The sequence below is a fragment of the Lycorma delicatula genome, chromosome 12, assembly GCF_047948215.1.
Source record: "Lycorma delicatula isolate Av1 chromosome 12, ASM4794821v1, whole genome shotgun sequence".
NCBI classification, from domain to species: domain Eukaryota; kingdom Metazoa; phylum Arthropoda; class Insecta; order Hemiptera; family Fulgoridae; genus Lycorma; species Lycorma delicatula.
The window spans coordinates 37949908-37976906 of record NC_134466.1 but is presented as its reverse complement, the minus strand read 5'-3'; the positions used below and the strand labels follow the sequence as shown (position 1 = coordinate 37976906).

The following is a 26999-nucleotide window of genomic DNA, read 5'->3' as shown; positions in this document are numbered from 1 at the left end:
CTGTACACTGAATATTAATTTATATTACGATTTTTTTTGTATAGTTCAGTTTAAACTGATTCTGTTGGCCATCCTGCAAAGTTCTTGTAATTGCTGACAGACGTTGGACGGTTTTGTGTGATTGTGCTTACTTAATGCAAAGTTTTATTTGTTGATAGCTGTTGTAGTTACTAATATATTATGTCTGAAACAGAAGTAACGGTAAGAGAATGTCTTATTATTACCCAGTGTTAATTCGTAGTTCCTTCATTCACAAATAGTCTGTGTTGTTTACAATCAATTACGTTCTTTGTTGTTTAGGAATTGTTGTGGTGCTGTATACGCGTTTCCTGTTCAACACTAGATTTAACTTTTTATATTACTACGATTATGAAGTTTTTCATGTTAAATTTTTTAGAATTGTTATTGAATTGTAACAGTTTAATTTGCATGTCTACTAAAGTTTTTCGCAGCATAGTGATGTTGCGATAACCCTTGATCTTGTGATTGCGCGACCTGTAAATACCGGTTGCTGTACCGTTTATTTAAACATGTCCGTTTAAATTATCATGGTGAATTTGTATTTGGCTGCAATATTTAGCTTTTGATATTTCTTGACAGTTATTCCAGTGATCTTACCTTATTGACAGATTTGAAAAAAGGACGCAATTTCTTTAAATAAAATGTGTTTTGCAAAAGACATGCTGCTACTGTGGAACAAAATTATGTATTGTTAGGATTTTGCTAAGTACTTTCACGATTTGGTGTTGTACTTTTTAACCGTTCTTTGTAATTTTTAGCAACTTTGAAGTTACTTTTTTTTTGAAATCGTTAATTATTTTTTATATCCGTAGATTTTTTATGTGATGTAGTATTAAGAGGTACTATTCGTGAATTGACGGTAAAGTGAGATATGCGTTTTTAAAATAATTGTATGTATTTGTCACTTTGAAATAATAATATGTACTTCCTCACTCTCCAATTCTGTTACTCCTCCATCTTTCAGTAAGCCCCAAAATACGATTAGTAATTGTTATGCCTAAATGGTAATGGGGTTTTCAAGGTTTATATAATTCTGCTGATATGTCTTCAAATTGTAGAATTTATTTTTCAGTTTTTCAACTAAGTAGTGTAAGGTTCGTTTTTTATCATATGTTTATAGACATTATTAAAATATAGTGTTTGTAACTGTGAGAGTGTGCATTTTAATGGACATATTTATAATTTTATTGCAAGAATTTTAGGCAGTACATGGAACCACTGCTCCAACCCAGCTGAAAAGTCTTAATTAAACATAGAAATAATGTTTTGTCTTATCAGTGTAGAAAAAAATCTTGGTTGGTGCACTACATTTATCACTAAAATATGAATATCATAGCTTAATTACTATACTGTAGTACAATTACTATGATTAACTTGTAATTACTATTCGTATTAATTTTTTTGATTTTTCATTTATTTACTTTTTAGAGTACAAATATCCATGAGAGTAATCAAAATGGAGAGGTAAATGATGATCAAGAGCATGATCCACACTTCGAACCCATTGTATCACTGCCAGAAGTCAGTTTACCTACTCTAGAAGAGGAAGAAGTTGAGCTGATTAAAATGCACGGTTTTTTCTTCAATAATTTAGTTATATTGTGCTGCATATGTAGTCTGTTCAAAAAGTAATGCTCTGTAGACCAGCAAAAAATATCTTGCTTATTAACTTCCAATTGTAGTCTCTTTTGAAGTAGTGCTTGTGTGACTCTACATACTTAACCCATTGGTGGAAACAGTTTCCGTAATCCTTTTTTGTTATACATACTTATTCATCATAATACCCGCTTAGCACTCAAATTGCTGAATTGTCCTTAGGGAACAACCAGAAATCACAAGAAGCCGTGTCTGTTATTTCCAGATCCCAAACCCAAAGAAATTCCATGCTTGAACAAGAAGCCCGGGAATTAAATGTGACAAATGGGTAGATGCGTTATCTTGATGTATCTGCCACTTATATACAAACATTTGGCCTCATTTTCACTTAACTGACTCAATTTTAACTTTTCACTTTTCTTTAGCTTTTGGCAAGATATGGTTTCCAGTGAGACAGCTAAGCTTTTGGTTTCTGGATTTACATTCAAGATACATCACTGGTTATCAACAGTCTTAAGAAAGTAACTGATCCCTGTGGGGGAAGACTTATGATCCCAGTTGCCATACCACCCCCACTATTCCTAGCCCTAATGGACTTTACTGAAGGTCGTCTTTTAAACCCTCTAAACTTGATATTAACACATCTTCAGTTTTGCCTTTATCATGATGCCACTGATGCATATCCCTCAGTAGACATTTCCATGAGTGTATTTACACAGCCTACTATTGCCTGCGTGTAGCCTCTTCCAACCTTGACTACCTACCATAATTTACCGAAAATTACCATAACGTACCCTCAACTATCAAATTAACCAATCCCTGCGTCTTCATGTGACACTGAAGGTTTCACACAAAACTCTTACTATATCTGACTTCAATTAGACAATGGTTCAGGTCATTACTTGGGTCTTTAAACACCAAAAATACTAGCTCCATACCAACAAAACAAGTGTTGATTGTAACAATGAGAATTTTGTCATACAATTCAATTCATTTACTTAAATTGCTTGTATTCTAATAGTTTTTGAGGGAGAAAAAAGGTTTACTTTTTGAACAGACCTCGTATATTTATAGATATTGTTATATCAATTATAATTAAAATGAATATGATGTTAAGTTTTACTGCAAATATTTCATGCAATATATACATGCAATGGACAAAACCAGCTGAAACATATATATGAATGGAAACTGCATATGTAAACCTATTTTATTATTTCAAATCGATCAACAAGATACTGATTTTACATTTAGTTTATTTATATTTTAGGTACTTACGTATTAACGCCACCGCAGCTACAGCTTTATTTAAAAATAAAGTAGTCAATTGGATTTTGGTGGAAAATGAACAGTCTCTTTATTAATTTTAATAAATGGTTATTTATATTTATTTATTTTATTACCAAACTTAACCTATGCTCGCTTTGCTCGATAACCTTGACTAATTAACACCGTAATTTTTTGAGTATTTATTTAATAATAAATTCAAAAATTATTGCAAATATTTATTATTTAAATAATCAAAACACTCCTGTTAATTAGTCAAGGTTAGCGAGCATAGGTTAAGTTTGGTTAAATGATATTTACAAAATAAATAAATATAAATAACCATTTATTAAAATTGATAAAGAGACTGTTTTGAATCTATGTTAAACTTTATATCGGCCCATTTTCCACCAAAATCCAATTGACTACTTCGTTTTTAAATAAAGCTGTAGCTGCGGTGGCGTTAATATGTAAGTACCATATTTTATACTACAAGCTGAATTACACAGTACTCCTTTTGCTACCATGTCTTGTAACTGAATCTGTAAAAATATTTACCGTACTTTTTTTTTAATTGCCTGAATGTTTTATTAATATAGATTTCCAGTAAGTAAAACTGAAACTGTAAAAAACTGTATTAACTTGAAATTCATATTACCCTTAATCCTTTGGCTACAATATTTATAATTTTAAAAAAGTCTGATGGTATGTTGAAGAGTTTATGATTTCAAGTTTTGTTCAGTGCATATGCAGGGTTACGGTTACTGAATTGATTAGTATGCAGCTATTTATTTACAATATTTAATTAATAATCATTTTACTATTATCTGGAAAAGTACTGTGAAATAAAGAAAGCTGGGAGAACTCATTATTGCTATCTGCCAGTAGTGGTTATTTATTTGTGCAGTTGAAACTTTATTTTTGCCACTCTGCATACAGTAATGTTTTTTATTTTATTATGGTGTTGTTTCATGATCTTTTTGACAATGAGATATAGAAATATTAAAAAATAACCCAATTTTGATGTAGTGATCAGTGAGTGTGAATGTATAGATGATTCAGTTTTAATTTTTAACTACCTCCAAGTTGCTTAATTAATGTCATAAAATTATTAATAAATATTAAGTTTCCTTAATTTACATTATATCTTGCAACTCTTGTTTAAGTGTGTAATACTAGGTTTTCATTTTTAGGTATTGTCATACTAATGAGTTACAATTTTTATAAAGATAAAATATTTTTAAAAAAATATACATATTTACACAAATTTATGACATACAAATTTGTACATGTTGACTGTGATATACTGTTGCAGGTATACTGTTTGCTGATTACATGTTACATTATAGTAAAATTTTTGTATCTATATTTTGATTCCATCTGTCTATAATGGTGTAATAGAAATTATTGTACTTTAATATTGCTTCATCATTGACAATTATTTCTGAATGTTGGATGCTTTATATATGTGGAAGCCAAAGATGAGTGTTAAAGAGGTTAAAATATTTTGATGATATTGAGGTTATGGAATCAAATCATACCACCCTTCAGCAATAAAGTTGTGTGATAAATAGATAATCTTGTTTCGGATTTATTTTGTGTGACCACAGCTGGATTAGATTTTTTTTAAGGATTGCAGTTTTTTTTTTATTGTAATTTTTCACAAAAAAATAATCCCTGTTTGTTAGTTGAAAATATAAAAATAAATCCTAATGAAGTTATCTAAAACTTTTATTTTTTACTTCAATCAACCTGTATTTATTTTTATAGTGTATACATATGAGTCGTTAATAATAGTGAATGTTATTTTGCTAAAAGTGAAGTGTAAAATAAAATATGAAAATTAAATTTGCATTTTTTTTTGCTTTAATTTCAACTTTGATAATGATATTTGTTTAATTAAAAATGTTTATAAGATTTATGTAGCATTATTATATATGCTATATTATGCCTCATTTAATAAATTTTGTATATTATTTGGCTATATTCCACCCTACAAGTACAATTTATGGACAGTAAATAAAACATACAGGGGCTTAAACTTAAAAGAGGCCCCATCATTTATTAGTTTATACTAAATGAATATTTGGTACTTACGTATTAACGCCACTGCAGCTACAGCTTTATTTAAAAACAAAGTTATCAATCAGATTTCGGTGGAAAATGGGCCGAAACAGATTCAAAACAGAATATAAATGATTATTAGTATTTATTTATTTTATAACCAAACTTAACCTACGCTCGCTTCGCTCGCTAACCTTGACTAATTAACACCGTAATTTTTTGCGTATTTAATAAATTCAGTACTTATTGCAATTTGATTATTTAAATAATAAATAATTGTAATTACTGAATTTATTAAATAAATACTCAAAAAATTACGGTGTTAATTAGTCAAGGTTAGGGAGCGTAGGTTAAGTTTGGTTAAATTATATTTATAAAATAAATTTTTATTTATTTATGTTAAACTCTATATTGGCCCATTTTCTACCGAAATCCGATTGACTACTTTGTTTTTAAATAAAGCTATAGTTGCGGTGGCGTTAATACGTAAATACCGAATATTTTTTTGTTATAATGCATATATTGGTGTGAGATGAGTAAAATAATGTGGAAGATGTTGGCACAACTGGAGCTGGAGTGAGGAGGAATGTTTATTTGCCTGCACATTTGAGTGTTACCTGTCTGTGTCAAGCATTGGCTTTTGCAGAAGGTGGAATTGTGTAATTGTCTGTTGTTTGTTAAAATGTGTTTTAACTGTTGAAGAATGTGTATTCATGTTAAAGACAAAATCTCATGTTGTGTGTTTTTGAAAGTTCGGGGAGAAATTTGAAAAGGAAATACCAGTAAGAAGTGTTATTTAGAAGTTAATTAAAACAATTTCTATAACAGGTTTAGTTTAGACCAGAAATGTGACCGACGCAGGTTGTTCAGGATATTAAAGCAATAGTTGCAAGATTTCATAAATCTTTGTGGAGGCTAAGATGGGAAAAGAACATTTCACTAGGTTCAGCCCACACTGCAGTGATAAAAATGCTGAAAGGTTTAATATGGTATGCAATCCATATGTATTTGATTGTGAATCAAATTCATAATCAAATGCAAGTTTTCTATGAGGTAACTAATGCTGGTTATGCTAAAAGTTTTCTCTGCTGTCATTGGTTCAAGAATTTCATTAGAGGTAACATTGGCAATTTAGATGAAGTGTGGTTTCACCTTGGTGGATATGTTAATAGTCAGAACTAGTGAACCTAGAGTACTGAAAATCCGCATATTTTCATTGAATCTCTACACTCACAAAAAATAGGCATATGGTGTATTGTTTTAAGGCAACTGTTGCAGAGTGCTTTAAATACACAATTTACGACCAGCAGTTTACTTTAAATATAATTTAATAAATCAAATAAGAACCCACATATACAGCATGTACTGTCTTCATTGTTTTTAACAACTATGCTTCCTATCGCTTGTTCGCTTTTGATATGTATACTATCGATTAATATAAACCAAATGTATAAGTTCAGTAACCAACATTTCAATTTATTACAACACTTCCTCAGTTGAAACGTTAAAACAAAAATATGTATGTATGATACAGCTGACAACCTTACAGTTATAATATCATTAGATATGTATTGTAAAATAACACCATAAATTTACTAATGAACAAAACATAATGAACTGTAAAAAAATCATTAATAAAAGAAATATCATTTCTTATTTTTCATTAACATAAATTTTATTAATCTTTCAAGTGACACTACCTAGAGGCATAGCAAGTTTGTTAACCACTTAAACATCCAATGGTACATTACGTACATTTATTATGCCTTGCTTAATTTTCTCTTGAATAAAATGATAGTTAATGTCGATTAACTGTAGCTTTAACTAGGCTGCTTATAAAATTTACTAATATTCATATAGCAGAAAAATTGTCCTCAAATAAAAGTACATCTTAATCACTTGAATTTTCCTTCACATCTAATTCAGTTAAACTATTTTGAATCAACAAGCCTCACTGACACATTGACTAGGGCCACATGTTCTGTCTCTGTGAACACAGAGCAACACAAGACTTGTTTCTTTGAACACCAAGACACAGGACTATTAAACATTTTATAACTGTGTCTACTGGTGGCCTTTCTGCCAGTGGTGTCACCACCCCAGTCAGCATCTACAGAACCTTTGATAATATCAGTAGTAGAATTTTTATATAAACTAATTTCAAATCAAGAGTTCTTTTAATGTAACGCAATACTCTTTTTAGATATTAATAAATCATTACTAGCACAACTTTAGAATCTGTTTAGAAAATTAATAATTGCACACAACTCTGATCTGATCACTAACATTGCATATGTAATAAAACCTATTAATTTTCAACACTTATTTTCTGGTTTTTTTCTCTGCAAATAATTATAATAAAAATTATTATCCAATGCAGTAGAGACAATTTTACAGTCAAACATTTTGAAGCGTTTTAGTACATTTTCCAGGTAATTACTTTGATTCAAATTTATTAGCAATCTTTTAAACTTTGTTCATCATTAATATCTAAATAGTATGAAATTTGACCCAAATCTTTCTTTTTAAACTTACTTAACATTTCATTCTTAAAATAAGTAATTTCTTTCTTATTTGGGTCTGTAACTATTAAGTCATCAACATAAATTAGTACATACATTTTTAAAACATTAGATAATCTGAAATACAAACAATACCTTGTTTGACCTTACAAAATTCTCAGATGTCATGAATTTATGAAATTTATTATACCAGCATTGAAAGAACTTTTTTAAGCCATAAATAAATTGCTCTATTAAGTTAGCACATGTTAAAATTTGGTAAATTGCAATTATCAGGTAAACAAATATTAATTTTCTTTCAGTTTGCCATGCAAAGAAAATGTGCTACAGACATCACTTTGCATAACAGGCCAGTCAAAATTTACGCTAACAGCTAACATTAATCTAAACATTTAATTTGGCAACAGGAGAATAATCATCATATATTGACCCTTTCTGCATGAATCCTCTGGCAACTAGCCTAGATTTAAATTGAATTATCTTGGCTTGATTCTTGATCTCGTTTAATTCTGTAAACCCATTTGCTTTAATAATGTCATATATTTCTGGCTTATCAGTAATGTCCCATGTTAGTATTTTCAGTTAATGACTTTAACTTAACCTCCATAGCACTCTTGCCACTGCTTAGCAAAACTAACTCTTTACTTCTTCATCTGATATTGGCTCTTTAGTGTTGGTCACACTAACAATGACAATCTCATAATCATATTTAACTGGAGGCTGCAGCTGATACCTAGGAAGAAGCTGTGTTTTATCAGTAGGACTATTTATGTTTTATGTTCAGGGAACATCTTCCTAAATTTTTATTTGCAGTTACATCCTTAATTATTTTTTCAACATATTAAACTTCAGATGTATTTTCTTTTTTCTTCATGTTGACATTACAATAAAAAAAACTAGAAATTATTCAGTTAAGATGGAACAAAAATATCATCTCTTTCTAACCTTACTACATTCATGTCTGGAAAACAAACTTTCAGCCCTTTTGTACTTTCATCATAACCTACAAAGATTTCCATTCTACTTTTAAGATCAAGCTTCTTTCTCTTCTGTTTTGGTATATTTACCCAGACTTCTGTACCAAACAGTGATTTTATTTTTCTAAATCAAAATTATGCTTACTATTCCATAATTCATAAGGTGTTATATCTTTTACTGTACGTGTCCCAGTTCTGTTATTCAGATACGCAGCTATATTTGCTGCTTCAGCCCAAAACGACTTACTTCGATGTTTTGCAATCATCATTGTTCTAGCTGCTCAATGATCATACACATTTCTTGTTCATAGTATGACCAATCTCTTTGTGATTATAAAAGTAGTAGTTTGATATATTTTTTCCTTGCAGAGTCAGAAGTTTTCTCACATTGTAATTATACTCCTATCCATTATCTGTTCTTAATATTTTTATTTTATGTCCATTTGATTTTCACATTGTTCACCAAAAGTTGAAGCTTACCATAATCCGTTATACGTATGTTTAAAAAATACACCTGTCTATAATGTGAATAGTCATCTTTCAATAAAAAGCAGGTTTTCCCTGCCTGCAGGGAAAACAACAAGTTTTCATTTTTATCTTCACACATAATGCTATTTTATTAAAAAAGCTTTTCACATGATTAAAATTTTGATGTGCTAAACTTTCTTGCCACCAGATTAGATTTTTTGAGTTCACTACAGATGAGTGAACTCAAAAATCAGCACCTATACAACAGTCACCTTAGTTTACAAAATTGTGGTTATTCAATCAAAGCATAATGCGAAGAAATTTATTTCATTGTATAGCCAATGCACAAATTTGATTTGTTTCCTAGCAAATTAGATGTGCTTCATAGGCATCTGACCTCAAATAAAAACTCTATTATCCAGAGTCTTGCTCTGTGAGAAAAGATTCATCCTTAAATCTGGTACATACAGCACAGTTTTCATCTTCATATTTATGAACTTTTGACAATCGTACAATTTAATTTAATAAAAACAATATCAATACCAATTGCAGTGATTACTGAACCATCGCCTATTATTCTTATTTGTTTCAGTTCATTAAGCTGTACATATTTTCCAAACATCTTTAGATCATGATTCGTGCTCAGATGCTCCACTATCAAGGTATCATTCTGTATCCAAATTCACCTTAGAAACTCCAGTTAAGGTTAATCTTTCATCTGAATCATTTATTTTGTTTGACAAAATATAAATGACAATTTCTGTGTTGAACCAACAATGTTTTAATATATGGCTCTTATGACAAAAATGACACAAGAAATTTATTTTTATTTTTCATAAAACTTTAATAATTCTTACATGTTTAGCAGTTAATACCACAGTATCTTCACTAAATTTTAAATTCTCTTCTACAATCAGTAATCTAGCTGTTAAATTGCTTAGAGTTTATTGATTTTTAACCACAAATTCCCAAGCAGACACAAAGTGTTTTTACTGATCCGACATAATTATTTTTGTAATTATCATTTTTTCAGGTATTTCTTCCTTCTGCTGCTTAATAGTAGCAGTTAAATTTTTAATTTTTGATAGAAAGTTCATAACACCTTTTTCGAACTTCAAATTAAAATATTTCTGCTGTAATTGATGTACACACATTTGATTGGTGCTCATATATTATTTTCATTTTGGTCTACAATTCATTTGCAGTCTTACACACTAAAACATGCCACAAAGACGTGAATTCCATGCACATTACTAACACTTCGTGTGTGCATGCATCATAAATTTCATACATTTTCAATTCTGCAGCTTTTGAAGCATCTGGTTTTTGTTTTTCTCCATTAGTAATGTTGAAGAAATTTTTTGCTATCAGTATATCATACTCACCTGGAATTTCCAAGTATTCCAGTCATTTTTGTTTAACTTCATAAACTGCTGTGATTCCATATTGAGTTATCCATGTGATCACATCTCTGACAATGATCCAACAAAATTTTCACGACTCCATTCACAGTTATATGCCTGGGCCTATAACCTGTTGCAGAGTGATTTAAATAAATACACAATTGACAATTAACAGTTTACTTTAAATATAAGAACTTTTTTTATACATCATGCACTATGTGGTTTTTTTCTATACTACATTTCCTGTTGATGCTCACTATCAATTGTTATACTATCTATCAATATAAGCCAAAACAGTATAAGTCATAATGTCAAACAGTATAATGCCATACATGCTACAGGATCTTTTCGGTGGAAGAATCATTTCTAAAGGATTGTGGCCACCAAGATCCTTTAACTGATTAGTCCAGACTTCTTTCTGTGGGTTACTTAAAAGGAATTGTTTATTGGAGCAATCAATACCCTGCAGGAATTGAAGACAAACATTACCAATTCAATCCAGTAAATAGACAGGGTGCAGCTAACAGGAGAATCCAGGAACATGGTCAAACATGTTTACAAGGTTTTGCCAATCAACTATTATTTATAGACTAAGCTAAGGGGTCTCTTTTAAGTTGAAACCTGTACAATTATTTATTTACATTATAAAAGTTGGGTTTTGGTATTAATCAATAGCCTGGCTATTTTCTTTGCACTGTTGTTTTTAGTTTTATTACCAAAGTATAGATAAATACATGGTTCTCACAGGCAGGAATTTTTAGAAAGAATCAGGAAAAGTTAGGAAAAATTGCAAAAACTTTAAGAGAATTGCATTTTTATTACCAAATTAAGATTATGTTATTAATAAAGTATTTTTTAAGTAATGCCAGAATATATTTTATATACTTTCCCAGCGACTCCATCGCTCAGCACATTGCAAATATGTGCATCAAGCAGCCTAATGTGTCCTGTTCTTACTTACTTGATTCCCTAATTATTCTTTTATATTAAAGGAGGAATATTCCAAATTGTAGTTAATTTTATCACTCGTGAAATTTTAACAAAAAGTTACCATTGAAGAATTTAAAGGTTGTTAACTGTTTTCTTGGAATGTCTCTTAAACCACCACGACTTTTTTTGTTGTTGTATTTTAGGTAATTAATTGGTTTTAAATCGCATTTAAAAAGACTTTAATGACCAGTGGTTAGATATAAACTTACACCCAAAATTCAGTTAGTTGAGAAGAGGTAGAGAGATATGTATTGTGCTTTTTGTGATGTGCAAAAACATTTTGGACTGGACAATGTGGGTCGAAAGGCAGTGACTTGCACAGTAAAAGAAAGTAGCATAATGAAATAATAAGATAACAAATTCTCAGTCTTCACTGAAAAATTTTTTATCCTAGTGGTACTTCAAAAAAATAAAATATGTATATATTTTGGTGGAGTATATGGCAATAGCATAACATAATGAAAATCAGGAAGTATTTACTAAATTGGTCAGTAAGATGAATCTTAAAATTTGGTGGGAACCCTGTTATAGTTGAATTATTATTTATTTCAAATTTGCTTGATGCTCTTGTATTTGAAATGGTCGTGCAGGAGTATTCAATGAAGTCACATTGATAAAGGTTGGTAAATTGTAATATTTAATTGTTATTAATGATGACAAAAAAAATGTGGTAAACCACATTCCTCACAGCCTAGTAATTTAACACAAGAACATCTTTATAGCTGTAATAAATTGAAGGATATTACTAAAATAAAGATAAAATTTGTGACTAGTCACATTTAATCTTAGGAGTAGTAGTAAAGTACTGACTGTTAACGCTCTGAATTTTTCAGAAATTGAAATATTCAGCTAAAAAAATGTGTTGTTAGAATCCAATTTGAAATTTATAATTCAAAATATAAAAAAGTTGTGTATATTTTATAGAGCTTAAACTTTGTTACTGCCAAATTGGTAGTTTCTTGGCAAGTTCAGGAAAAAAAATGTGGAGGTTGTATTACTGTTGTTTTACATCCATAATAAAATAATTTCACCATTTTTTTATCACTTAAATATTGTATTTTCTCTTTGTTAGGTGAAATCAGGATTCTTTTAATATCTGTTTAATGTACATGTACTTTTCACCATTTTAAGTTCTTTGATTGTTCATTAGTTTTTCCAGAACCAAAATTCTTCAGATATTCTCAGAATTGTATTGTATGTTGTAATTAAATCAGTATTTAAACCGTAATTATTGTACATTTTTCTAAATTTTTACAGGAGAGCCAAGTTATTTAGGTTTGATACTAATGAAATTCCTCCTGAATGGAAGGAAAGAGGCACTGGTGATGTTAAGTTATTACGGCACAAAGAAAAAAATTCTGTTAGGGTTCTTATGAGAAGAGATAAAACATTAAAAATATGTGCTAACCATTTTGGTAAGTTCTTTTCAAAAAAATTATTATAATTTATAATTGTAAGTGTGATTCTTTACATAAATATAAAAGTGTGTGCAGAGCAAATTTTCTATAGATGTTCATTAGGTAATGAATATTTTCAATTATTAGCCTGTAAATATAAAATTAAAAAAAAAAAACTTAACTATAATAATAGATTTTGTGTAATAAAAAATTATTTGTAACTAGGTGTGATGAAAAAAAGTTGTGATTAGTCCCTAGTTAACAATAATGGATATTATTCCTGATCCTTTTATTAGATTTGAATTTTGTGAAAGTTGACTTAGATATTCTTTGTGGAAAATTTAACACTAAGCAGTCATGTTACTAAGTTTCTGTAGTATTCATACAATGAGGTTTTGAAATATTTCACTATATTAGGGTTGCAAAAAATTATATTTGAAGACTGCATTTTTAAAATATAGAAATTTTTCAAATTTTTAATTACATGTAACTTTATTATTATATACTATATTGTAGCTTCCAAAAGTATTTGGAGGATAATTCAAAATAATATTGTAGAAGATTAGTACCATCTACTTATTGAACAAAAAAATTTTCTACAATTGTGATCATTACTTGGTTTATTTTAACTCGCATTGGTTTTTCAATTTTTTTTTTCCAGTAATTTTAGGTAGATTTCAAAAGAAAGCTGCCTATTGTAATGGATACCATTATTCAACTTTTTTGGAAAGATTTTGACATATCTTCGAGTTTCACATCCCCCAGACCGCAAAACCACTGTCACTTCAGAAGTTTATATATATTTCACTTTCTTTAGGACACGAGAACTGCCCATAATTTTGTGACAATCACTTTCAAATTGATATGTAAAATATAACAACCCAAAATCTTGGTCAAGTTCGTTAATGGGCAAACTCAAACTATGGGGGTTTCGAAAAAACAAAATATCACTATAACTTGCTTATTAAGTAAAATATCAAATTCCTTTAAAGTTCCTACTATTCTTTGGATAAGGGCCTAAAACTTATTTAAGTAAATTTTTTGATATCACCAACCATTGGCCCAGGGGATGGAAAAAGTAGGGTTTAGAAGACAAAAAACCACATCTACCTTAATAGGTGCAGTATATCAAATCAGTTTAAAGTGGTCGTTAGTCCTGTTAACATTACCTAAAACTTTTGTTTATAACAATTTTTGATGTGACTAACCCTTACAGCAAGCGATGACCAAAATGTTGCTGAAATTGTAAGATGGGGCTGTCATATGCTAAACATGTGAAACTTTTTTCACCTGCAACCATTGTGTATTGAGTAATATTGAAGTTTTTCTTAACTTTAAGGTGGAAATATATTTTATCCCCAACTTAGCACCGGTGAAATCTACCTCCACCTTCCAGCATGCCGAAAGGGATTTTTATGTTTATCCTCAAATCTTGCATTTTTAATTTAACATACTTCCTGACATTGCCGACTGATGAAATTTTGCACAGTTACTAAGGTTGGGTGACAATACAATATTCCGCCATTACTTTTGCAAACATCCTCCCTGGTTCAGGGATAAATTAAGGGTGCAGGTATAAAGAATTTTTTGAAATAAAAATTAACATACTAATTAAACTCGTGCAATGTATGATAATAATTTCATTAAAGTATGACTAAAAAGTATAAAGCAAGTTTTTAAAAATGTTTGTAATATTTTGTAAATTATTTTAATAATATTTTTAATTGAAATTTTTATAAATTGATTGTTCTCTATTTCAGTGACACCTTTTATGGAATTGAAACCTAATTGTGGTTCTGATAGAGCCTGGGTGTGGACAGTTTTGGCTGATTTTGCTGATGAGACACCAAAACCTGAACTTCTTGCAATTAGATTTGCTAATGCTGAAAGTAATTAATTTTTATTAATGTTAATTTCTACAGTTATGTGCTCTCTTACGTACAAATTATTTTAATTTTCCAGTTGTTAAAGTGTGAGTATTGATAAAAAATTACCCACAGAAATATATATATATATATATTCTTTTTTCTAACATTCGTGAGCCCAGAAGTAGTAAAATGTTTAATTATAAATACATTTTGAGTGATCATTTTTATCTTTTATAGTAAGATTTGCGTATATTGTAATTAACAAACTGGCCAATGGGATTAAATGCACTTTAATGGAGATGGAAAAAGCTGAATCTTCAAGCAATAGTAATGTGCTGATTTCCATTGACATACTCCCAATTTAGATGAATGGCTTTGTGTGATTTAATGTAGTGTTTTTTAGCCACTGTTTTCAGTTTTATTATCAATTGCTTTCCAAGGAATTAAATTAAACAGGAAATATATTGATGTGCTAGGTATGCAGTTATAGCAAGTATCTAAAAAAAAACAATTAGAGGTGTGCTTCATATACAACTTTCACTTATTGCCTAATTTAACTACTTATATTAATTGATGTTTACTTAGGCAGTGTATTTTTATTAGTTACAGAATACTTCAATTTTCTGTCTATTATTCATCTGTTTTGTTTCAATAAAAAACTGATTTTTGAAAGTCTTTATTGGTTGTATTTACATTAATTTTCTCAGAATTAAAATCTCTACAAGTTTTGGTAGTAAATCTTTCACATTTATTAGTCACTTAAAAGCTGTTGTACTACAAATCTAAAAAAAAAAATTTTTTGACACTGAATTTTGTGTTTTATGTTGGATATAAAAACTACTGGAATTACAGTTCTGGGACCTATTTTATTTATTTTCCAGCTCAAATTACATAAGAAACCATGAACTTTATTTCTTAATTTGGCTCCCAAAAATTATAGTAATACTTAGTTTTATTAGAAAAGCTGAAATCCGAGCAAAATCTTTTGTTAGCTGTAACTTGAAAACAAAGTTTTCCAGACATGTCTTAATATGAATTTGTTTTATTATTTTCACCGGCAGAAAATGTTGGATGCTGGTTATAAAACAGTTAAGTGGACTGTATAATAAAATGACACAGTTTGAATGTAACTAAAAATTATATCTTTATTGTATTAGATGGACACTGATCGTAATTGAATACTGGAACACGAAAAGAAAACTTGTGATAAAACATAACCGACCGATGTCATGTCCGCTTCACGAACCCAACTGTGTGATTAGCACACATGAACAAGGGAGTGGGAGAACCCCCACCATACCACACGCATGAGCACACAGAAAAACAACAAACACATGTCCTGAAAATTTCTCCATGGGACATTCAGCATATTATTATTGTTACATTTTTCTTATAAATGTCTATATTTATTTTATAATTTATGTTTTTTCTTCTTAATTTATTAAAAAATAATTCAAAAGTTTTATGACCTGCTATTTAAGAAATTGAAAGCTATTTTAAAACTAATTATAATACCAAACACATAGGATGTTCAGGGAAGTGTTAGCTAAACTTAAGAGAATAATTCAGGACATCAAAGTAAAAAAAAGCTCACGTGTCCTGTTTCCTCTTTCTTCACTAATTGAATTAATAATAATTTTTAGTATTGATAATAAATAGGCACAAAATTGTCAAGACTGCATAATTTTTTACAATACAGTTTTAACAAAGGAAGCCTCATTTTATTCATTAAAGGCTTAGTATTTTATCTAATATTTTACATATATTTACAGAGGTATTAATGATAAAAAGATTTGAATAAATTTTTGTCAAGGTTAAATTTTTTGAAACTTATCTATTTTATACATGTTATCAAAACTACATTTGTTTATTACTTTTGTACACAGCTGCCTTCAACTTCAACACATTTTTTTTATAGAATTTCACTAGCTTCATTTTTTCTTCAAGAAATTCATACACAAATGACTTAAACCATGCAGCAACACCATTTTTCAACTCGACTTCATCAAGCTTGTGTGATTTAAGAAACAAGGTAAAGAAATAAAATAATCACTGGGAACTAAATCAGGACTGTAGGGTGGATGATTGAAGATTTTCCAACAAAATTTTCCCAATCGTCCCAGACTGATTTCCAATTTGTGTCCAGGCATTTTTATGCAAAAGAAAAGTCCTGTTATATAGCATTCCACGTCATTTGTTTTTTGTAGCTCTTATAAGACTTTTAATGCTTTGCAATACTTACCAGGATTCTCAATAGTTCCTTGATCACAAACTTTTACAAGCAAAGACTCCCTTTTTGTCCTATGAAACAGTAGCTAGAGGTTTCTTTATCAAATGTTCTTGTATGTACATCTTTGGTGTAGTAGATGATAAATGCTGCCATTGCTTTGAATGCTGTTTTGTTTCGACATTTAAATAAGTAATCCAGGTTTCATCTCTGGTAACAATGGGATCAAACAATGTTCATTTTCACTTTCAAAACACCTTTAAAATTTATGGGTTGCAGCTCCTTTTTCCTTGTGTGTGTGTGTGTGTGTGTGTGTGTGTGTGTGTGTGTGTGTGTGTGTGTGAGTGTCTCTTAATGTCTTCATCATCCATCTAGTACACAATTTTTTATAGTCCAATTTTTTTAGTCAAAACTTCATAATCAAAGATCGTGAAACTTCAGAGACAATTGTGACATGATGAAGGTTTTCTTATTTTTTCTTCAACTTTTTCTATCAAAATTTTTGGTATCATTTTATGATGGCTGAGCGCTACGTTCATCATGAATATTCACTCACCTTCTCAAAATGAATGACACTACTCTCTCTTTTTTCCTGTTTAGCCTCCGGCAACTACCGTTAATTCTTCAGAGGATGAATGAGGATGATATGCATGAGTGTAAATGAAGTTTAGTCTTGTACATTCTCAGTTCGACTATTCCTGAGATATGTTAATTGAAACCCAACCACCAAAGAACACCGGTATCCACAATCTAGTATTCAAATCCGTGTAAAAATATCTGGCTTTACTAGGACTTGAACGCTGGAACTCTCGACTTCCAAATCAGCTGATTTGGGAAGACGCGTTCACCACTAGACCAACCCGGTGGGTGAATGACACTACTAACTTACTTTAGCATCACTTATAATAATGACACAAATTTGCCTGTGAATTTCTGTTACCAGAATTGTTTTACCCATCAAAAATCTGATTACTCCTTTTATTTCACATTCGGCAGGGTCTTGAATTTTAGTACTCATTATATACAGATGAATGTAAACAACAAAATGACTAAACTATTGTTGCTAACAGTTGACGATTGAAATAACTGAATCACACAAGTATGTACGTATGTTTACATCACATATTTTGGGGGCAAGTTAAAAATAGACCTTATTTTTAAAAGCACGCGTTTTATAATAATGTTTACAGCCTGAGGGAATTTGTAAAACTAGTAAGACATTAATTTTCTGTTTAGTACTGTAATCAATATAGTGTCATAGAAGAGTTGTCGCTGACGATCATTGATTTTAAGGATATAGCAATTGTAAATTATCACTTCATTTACTAATTTTTATTTTTAGATGCAAAGAAGTGGAAAGAAACATTTGAGGAAGCTAAACAAATTGTTGCAACTAAATGTGAAATATATTCAAAACATCAAGATGACAATGAAATTGATGAAAGTAATCAGGAAGATTATACTAGCAGTGAATCTGATACATCTAATAGTTCTGACAGTGTTTTAGGTAAGTTTATTGGATCTTTTCTGTTAAATGGCTGTACTTAAGGAAGTAGTGTAAATGCGCTAGTAGGAATAGTGTTAGGAATAACATATACGTGACTCAGTATGGGATGGAATGACATCATAGCCACATGGCATGTCATTACTGTGCCATAATTAATTTATTTATACAGTGTTCAGTGTAAGAGCTGTCAATTATTCCTAAAAATACCAATTTAAAAGAAAATTAAGGTTAGCAATAACATTGTAATCAATGAAATACTGAATTATTGCTTTGACAATACTTTGGTACCGTTGAGTCATGGCCAGTGGGGTCCCTATGGTGTTTCCATCAATATGCAACAATGATATTATTCTAGCTTATACAGGCCTTGTTTACACTCTTCCCAACAAAATGCAAATGCTGCCACTTAATGAAAAAGATTCAGTTTATCATTGTTTTACTTATTACTTTCTTAATATTGCAAATATTAAATGCAAAACAAACTTCATTTTACTTGAGCGTTGCAACTTCTCTTTATAAGGAGCTATGCTAATCTGAGACAGTTTATAAATATATGAAAATCATTTCATTACTTAGAATTATTTTAATATAAAAATTACAGCAAAATTTTAGTAACTTATGATAGAAGAGAAATAAATATCTTTTTTTTTTAAATTTTGATGACTTCATGTTTGTATGCTTAGCCATTGACCTGTTAGCAGACTAGTCATGTGCTAAAATATAAAAAAAAGTGTACATATAAGTCAATAAAAGGAAGAAAAGAAAAATTCTTTTGCGTTACATAATATACTTTAATAAAACATTGAATGATATGAAGAAAACAAAGTTAATTGAATTAGATTGCAGTCGGTAATTTTTTCTGTTGTACAAAATTGTAAAGTTTAAAATAAGGGAGTGGCTTGTATATCAAAACAAAAACAGATTATAAGGATGGCAATTAGGAAACTTTAGTTAAACAAGAAATTATTCAAAACTTATTACTTCTTTGCTGGCAAAGAAATTGTCCCCTCATCATCATTAAAAAATAATGGAAATTACCATATTTATTCGAGTACTCCCCGCCCAAGAATAAGCCGCGCACCTCGATTTTCTGGACTGAAAATCTAAAAAAAAAATTGAGTATATAACGGTATTTTAAAGTGCAACAGATATGATAAAAAAATATGAAAATATTCAGAAAGTAAAGCATTTAATTCATTCATTTAAATTATAATATTAATATTACATTAATAATTAATTACTGCATGTACTAGTTTAGTTCAGAATCAGTAGGCCAGTAAAACGAAAAGAAATATCATGTTGAAAAGGATCATTTCAATACACTTTTTAATATGGGATTTTATTTTTAATTAATCACTGTCACTGTCAATGTCTGTAGAAGAGTTACCGGTAGTCTCAAAGTCACTCTGCCAAAGGTAATCGTCTTCACTACCATCAAGTTCATTAGATATTCCGCATTTTTTAAAACTTTTCCTTACTATTTCCATGGAAATACCTTCCCAAGCATCTTTTATCCAAACAAATCTGGTTCAAATCTGGCGTTTGATTCTTCCTGTAGGCGTGAGAAAGAAATTTTCATCAGCCATCCATTTACTGTACAATTGTTTTAATGCAGACATCTAGTGGTTGTAATAGAGATGTCAATCCGCCTGGAATTATTACTTGGTCTGTCATACCCTTATTTAAAATGTCTTTCACTTTATCAGTCGTATGCCCCCGATAACTATCCCATTACTAGCATACCGGTATTTTTTTTATTAAGTAAATCTCCTGATTGCTTTTGCCATACACACGTAATGCAATCTAAAATTAAGGTTTCGTCCATCCAACCCGATTCCTGTGCTCTGATAATACTCCATTTACCTGTACGGTAGGAAGAGTTTTTCTTTTAAAAACAATGTACGGAGGTAATTTTGATCCATCAGAAGTAATGCAAAGCATAACACTACACTACTTGTTTTTCATTACCACCAGTGCGAATCGTAACACTTTTTTCACTTTTTTTGTTTACGGTTTTGTCAAAATGACATTTCAAAATATACGGGGGGTTTGATCAGCATTTCCTGTTTGAGAAGGCAAATAGCCTTTATCTTTTCTAAGATTTATTATGTATTTGTGAAAATGTAATATTTTTTGTTCATAAGTGTCTGGAAGTCGTTGAGAGATGGTCGTCTGTCATCTTATTGACAAATCATTTCGTGCAAAAAATCATTGATCCATCCATCGCTTGCTTTAAAATCAACTTTATTCAATGATTTAGCGATTTCACGAGCATATGATTGACACATTTCTGTCGTGACAACATAACCGCATTTCCTTTTTTCCATAACAAAGTCATACAATTTTTTTTACTGTCTGTGTATTTTGGTTTTAAGCCACGAAAAGCCCTTTTATTACCAGTGCCTTTTACCAGAAGTTGTTTCTTCTTACGCCAGTCTCGAATGCAGCTTTCATCTACCTCAAATTTTCTTCCTGCCGCCCGATTTCCAATTTTTTCAGCCTCTTCTATAACGCGCAGTTTTTCATTAACTGTAAAAGATTGTAGACGCTGTCCTTTTGTACTCATTTTAATGCCGTAATTAAAATAAAAAACCATATTAAGCTTTACAAGATATACTAAACAGATAAAATGCACATAACCGTCCACATATACAAACAGTACAATGACTATGACGAATAGACGACGACGGGTAATTGATACTGTAACTGTAGTGTCATTAGAACCGGATTCAGCCTATACAGAATGAATCAGTTTTATAAAAATACCATAACTTCGTTCCTATCGATCATATGAACAGGATGTTAATAATTAAGGATGTATTCTGTATAAACGGCATCCGGTATTGATAAACGAAAGCCTAATGTAACTATATTTATGTGATTGAATTTAGGTACTTCTAAGAAAACGTTTACTTTACATAAATTATCCTGGCTAAAGGCTATATTTCAAGTAAGCCCCGGACCCTTTTTTTTTCTCTCCAATTCCAAGAAAAAGGTGTAGGGGTACTCGAATAAATACGGTAATCAAAACAAGGAAAACAGAGAAAATGTACTATTTTGGAAATTATGAGGAACTTTTTGTTAGTTTACTTTTGAAGGGGAAGAAAAATAAAATTAATAAAAACAGGTTGAATAATCAAAGTTTTTAATGTGGGTTAAGATATTGATGTACATGATTATTTAGTGCTTTTGCAACAAGCACTAAATTATCAAATGAATTGAACGTTTATTAAAGTTGTTTTAAATGCATAAATTTTCAAATTTAAGAAATAGACATCTTGTTTTTCAGGCAGTTGATAAAATACATTTAGGGTGTATGATAAAAAAAAGGTTGTCCAATATTGCAGTAGCAATAGTTCTTAACATCAGTACATACAAAAATTTCTGATAAACATTCTATCTGAATTTAATCAATAGTTCAATTTTTTTATAATCCTTTTTGTCAACTAAATAATTCTGGTTCCACTATTGATAGTTGTGTATTTCTTGTTTTAGCTTTTCTTTGTTATTTCTATTTCCATTGCATTAATTACAAATAGAGGTTTTATTAACAAGATATCAATTTTTTCATTCCAGTTGAGAAATGTTATCAGACTTTTGATTATGTATTATGAATTAATCTTTTGGAAAAAACTAGCATAATTATGTAATTTTTGTAAATTCTTGCTTACTTCTTGGCGCTGTAGTCTGGGTAAGGCCTTGATCTCCTTCAAGATGCCATTTCACTTATCTCTATTCTCAGGTTCATCCCCGCCAACCTCCCCAACCTCAATTCAATGCCTCCTTGGTCTCCTCTTCAATCTGTGCCCTCCAGAGTTTCCTCGATAACTTCCTACACATCTGTGGCACATTACTAAAAAATAAAAAATAAATAAAAATTAAAATTAAGTGATCTTGTTATAATTCATGGATCTGGCTGGCATGGTCCAGGTTTGTAGAGAAAAAACTGGGCTTTTTGAAAGAACCCGATCACACAGATCTGAGTGATTACTGTTTTGGGGGGGGAGTTATTATCATCATTGTAAAATTTTAACAGGTTTTTTTGTTGTTATAATCCCTCAATTGTTCAGAATAATGAAGTAATTATTTAGTTAAGAGGTGTAAATGGAAGGATTATCATAGCGGGAACAAGTTTTAATTGATTTTTCAGCTACTTCTTTGAAAATGCCTCTGCCAATACATATGTGCTGTGATTGTAGGCCAGGGGTTACCAAACTTTTCCAAGTTGCGGTGCCTTTTTTCAATTAAAATCTTTGTATTATGCCCTACCCTAAGTAAAAGTATGATTACTCATAAGAGATAAAAATAAATAAAACTCGTGTATTTTCATTATTTAACATCCTTTTTTTTAGTTAATTACATGAAATTAATAATTATAAATGTCTTGGTTCAATTAATTATGAAGCTTTTACAACATTTTGTGGCGCCCCTGTGAAGAGGCCACAGTGCAGAGTTCGGGAATCACTGTCTTATGCAATTAATTAATTATCATTTACTGTATGCAATTAGACAGATCATCATTTATCTTAAAAAAGCAAACATTTATGTTAATTGTGGTTTATTTTGAATTGTGTAATATTTTTTTAATGTATGTTCCAGAAGTAACAATAAAAAAAAATGCGACTAAAAGTGAAATCGATACTGTTAAATGTGAAGGTGTTGAAGCAGTTGCCACTGCTTTGGAATCCTTAAATTTTGATAAAAAGGATTATGCAAAAAATAATTCAAACTTATTGGATAACAAAAGTCAAAATGATGAATCTAATTTAACTTCAAAAAGTTCTTCCAGTTAAATATTACTGTTATTTTTATTATTATTACTAATAATGATGTTGTTGTTGTTGTTGTGATAAGATTTACATATTATTGATATTTTTTTATGAATGTAAAATTTTTATCAAACATAATTTTTATAAGGTGCATGCCCTGTTAAGTGGCAGTATTGCTGTCTGTAAAAAAAAGGGAAAAAAGTAATTTAATATTCATCAGTAATGTGTTCATTTTATTGATATATAGTTAATATCATAAGTGAATTTTATATAGTTGAAGAAACTACATATATATATCTCCAATAAAAGAAATATTTGTTAAATATTTTTTTCATAGAAAGTAAATAATATTTTTATATGTTATTTTTTATAATTTATTAAGGCTGTATATTTTATAAACAAGAATTTTTTAATAAAATTTTTCCAGATATGTGTAAACAGATAATATTATAAATAAATGACATTGTGATGTATAAAATTTAGTTGAATTTATTTTATTCCTTCTTTCTGACTTACTGAAATATGGATTTATACTAATTTTTATATTGGAAAAAGGTATGTCCCCAATATGTCTTATAACAAATAGTGTTAAATCAAATTCTCTCTTAAAATTTTTTTCAGTTTTATCGCAAAATGCACTAGTAAAATAGTGTATGAAATACTGTAAAATAGTATATGAAATACATGGATCACCTTACAATAATAAGGTTATCCATGAATAATGTTTCAAACTTTCAGGACATTTTCTAGTTGTGAAAATAAAGAAAAAACATTCATATAAACAGTTTGGATATATGCTTTATTAGAGTGTCTGCTGGCGAAAGATATTGCCCTGATTTCTGCCTTTCAGTAAAATTAATCCTGACTGTAATTCTTGGGACCCAATTAAGTGGTAAACGTACTGGTTTTATTTTTTTTTTTTTTTATAATAAATTTTGAAATTTTTATTTTTGTATTTATTTTCTTTGGAAATTGATTCAATTTTACTGAGAATCATATTTGCTTCAAGTTTTATTTAAAATTTTCGTGTTGTGTTACCCATCTGCAGTTTCACTCCAGATTTCTGAAAAACTACTGAAAATACTACTAAAATAAGTTCAAAAGACATTTTTTCTATTTTTCAGGTCAGAATTTCACATAAAACCATTAAATTTATCCCCTAATTTTTTTGGGTCCCAAGAATTACAGTCTGGCTAAATTTTACCGCAGGTGCTGAAATTGGTAAAATCTTTTGCCAGTGCACTCTTAATGAAGCATTTTCAAACCTATGTGTATTTGTATTTTCTTCTTTATTTTTCCTAGTAGAATTTGTTCTGGAAGGTTTTTACATTCTTCATGAATAATTATATACTGAATCACCATTTGTTAAGTGATTGTATCAGCTGTACTTTGAGAAGTACAAATTGAAATAAACATAGATTAATCTTAACATGATGGTTATGCAGATTAAAACTTGTACTAATTTAAATAATAATTTATTATTAAATTAGTATAAGTAATTAATAATTTATTATTTAAATTTTATTATTAATTTTTTTAATTGTAATAATTTAAACTTGATACTAATTTACAATACTAGAATTAAATAAAAACTATTAATATTTAATAGAACTGACTGTAAAATGGCAGACATAAAAACAGACCCAAAATTACATCTACAAATTATTCTGCCATCTCGGCTATTTGTTAACAGATTAAAAAAAATAAAATGTGATTTTTTTCAAAATAAAAGGCTTAATATTTTAGAAAATAACATTGATTTTGATTTTGAACTAATATTTACAGAGATATAACAGATTGAAAAATAAACATGGCCTCCATTTTGTAATTTGTGAAGGTATTAAATTCCTGATTTTTTCTGTTTTTAAAACTTTATTACAAAATGTTTACCAAATATTAATGTAATTCATCTATCCAAACTTGAGATATAAATTTTTTATATAAAAATAACAAAATGACGGACGGAGGAGAACGAAGTAGAAATCACCATTTTTTTTTTTTAGGATATTTTTTCTTTAGTTTTACAAGTAGAATCAGAAAAAATATAACCAGCCCACCATTTTAGAAACATTCTGTATACTAATAAAAATCACTTAATTGTGGAAACAAATTTATAATAAAAATTGAATTATTCTGGTATAACCCTGATCAACAATTATTTTGTTAAATTATTGTTAACAAAATCGGTGAATACTGATTCTTATATTGTTTTGCTCATTTTAAATATGAAATCAGAATTCTTCTATCACATTTAGTTGTTTTGTAACTACCATACCTATTTTCAGGTAGTATTTGCATGAACTCCATAAGCATAGCATTTTGTGAACGTATTTTATTATTTTAATTATCAACTAAATAGCTTTTGTTTTTTTATTACAGTCCCTTAATTGTCACATTGATTTGTTAGACATTAGTCATATTAATTATTTACACACTAATTAAAATTGAACAAGAATGTGATTTTAACATTCTTTTCTTCTCATCTTACTATAAATATATCACCACTCAGTTACTTCTGTCATTGTATTTACTTATAAACTGTTGTGCAGACTAGAAAAATATTTTTAATTTTCATTCAAGGTGCGAGTTATCGTGTGAAACATTCACTTTTGTAGCTGGCTTTCATATTTCTGGGAATATGTTCAGTAAAGTGAGTGTATGTTAATAAAATGTCTCTTTTTAAACAATAATAGTTATTGTAATGTATTAACAATGCCTCGCAGTTGTTTCAGATAATCAATTATCATCCAGATAATTTCTGCTATATCTGTGGTGAGCTAACGAAGTCTCTGAAAAGAAATATTACTCCACTAATAAAGATGTCATATGAACTGTATTTTGGATGTAAATTAGGCAATTAGGACAAATGTTGGGCTTCTAATATTTGCTGTGTTTCTTCTGTAACATTTTTGACTGATTGGCTAAATGGATCTCATCACATGCATTTGCAATTCCAATGGTTTGGAGAGAACCAAAGGATCACACCACAGTTATTTTTGTGTAATAAAGATATCTGGGATAACAGGTAAAACTAGACGTACTGTTAAATACCGTGATATTCCCTCTCCCATGCAGCCAGTGCCACATAGCCAAGAGCTTCCAATTCCAGTTCCACGAGAAACATGAACTAAGATGAAGATGAAAATGTCGAATCTTGTGCTGACTTATCAGGTGATGAAAGAGATCCAAACCTTTTAGAAAATAGATATAATGAACCCCATTTAATTAATCAGTCAGAATTAAATGATCTTGATTGTGATCTAAATTTATCAAAGAATCAAGCAGAAATACTAGCATCTTTTACAACCGAGTACTAAAATAAGTGGTTTCCACGACGGACAATTAGAATTTGAACATTTCTTCTCTCCGTACAAAAACTTAGTATATTATAATGATATGGACTCTTTACTGGAACCTTTGGGACATAAGTACCATCCTGATGATTGGCGCATTTTATTGACTCACCAAAGCTTAGTTTGAAAGCTGTTCTGCTTCACATTGGAAATAAATACCCATCAGTACCATTAGCAGCATATGCTGTTCACATGAAGGAGTTTTATGAATCTTGTATTAAGCAGGATTCAGTATAAGGAATATTTGTGGAGATCTGAAAGTAATAGCGTTTTTACTTGGACTGCAACTTGGATACACTAAGTTTTGTTGCTTTTTGTATGAGTGGGACAGCAGAAATAGGAAAAACCATTACATAAAAGAACAGTGGCCAGAGAGAGAGAGAGTTACGACTGTAGGAGAGAAGAATGTTGTTGGTCAGGCATTAGAAAAACCAGAAAAAGTTTCATCTTCTACCAGTAGACATAAGCCAGGTCTGTTCAAAAATTTTGGAAAAGCAATGGACGTAATTGTGCTGGGTTTCAGTATCTAAAACACGAATTCCTTAATATAAGCAATGCTAAAATAAAGAAG

The 26999-nt window shown here is 29.7% G+C and overlaps 1 protein-coding gene across 1 annotated transcript; it reads left to right on the top strand.

Moving 5' to 3' along the window:
* The first annotated feature begins 68 nt into the window (after window positions 1–68).
* Window positions 69–23521, top strand: LOC142333129 (ran-specific GTPase-activating protein-like). Its single transcript, XM_075380057.1, has 6 exons — window positions 69–201; window positions 1450–1589; window positions 12565–12722; window positions 14465–14593; window positions 18142–18306; window positions 22906–23521. Exons 1-6 carry the CDS (start codon window positions 181–183, stop codon window positions 23097–23099), a joined length of 807 nt encoding a protein of 268 aa, XP_075236172.1. The 5' UTR covers window positions 69–180; the 3' UTR covers window positions 23100–23521.
* The last annotated feature ends 3478 nt before the right edge of the window (window positions 23522–26999 follow it).

What these genes read in the sequence shown, in the direction of transcription:
- LOC142333129 (XM_075380057.1), top strand. Translation starts at nt 181, where the DNA reads ATGTCTGAAACAGAAGTAACG. An exon ending in GAAGTTGAGCTGATTAAAAT is followed by an intron (nt 1,590 to 12,564) that starts GCACGGTTTTTT and finishes AAATTTTTACAG; the next exon opens with GAGAGCCAAGTTATTTAGGT. An exon ending in AATATGTGCTAACCATTTTG is followed by an intron (nt 12,723 to 14,464) that starts GTAAGTTCTTTT and finishes TCTCTATTTCAG; the next exon opens with TGACACCTTTTATGGAATTG.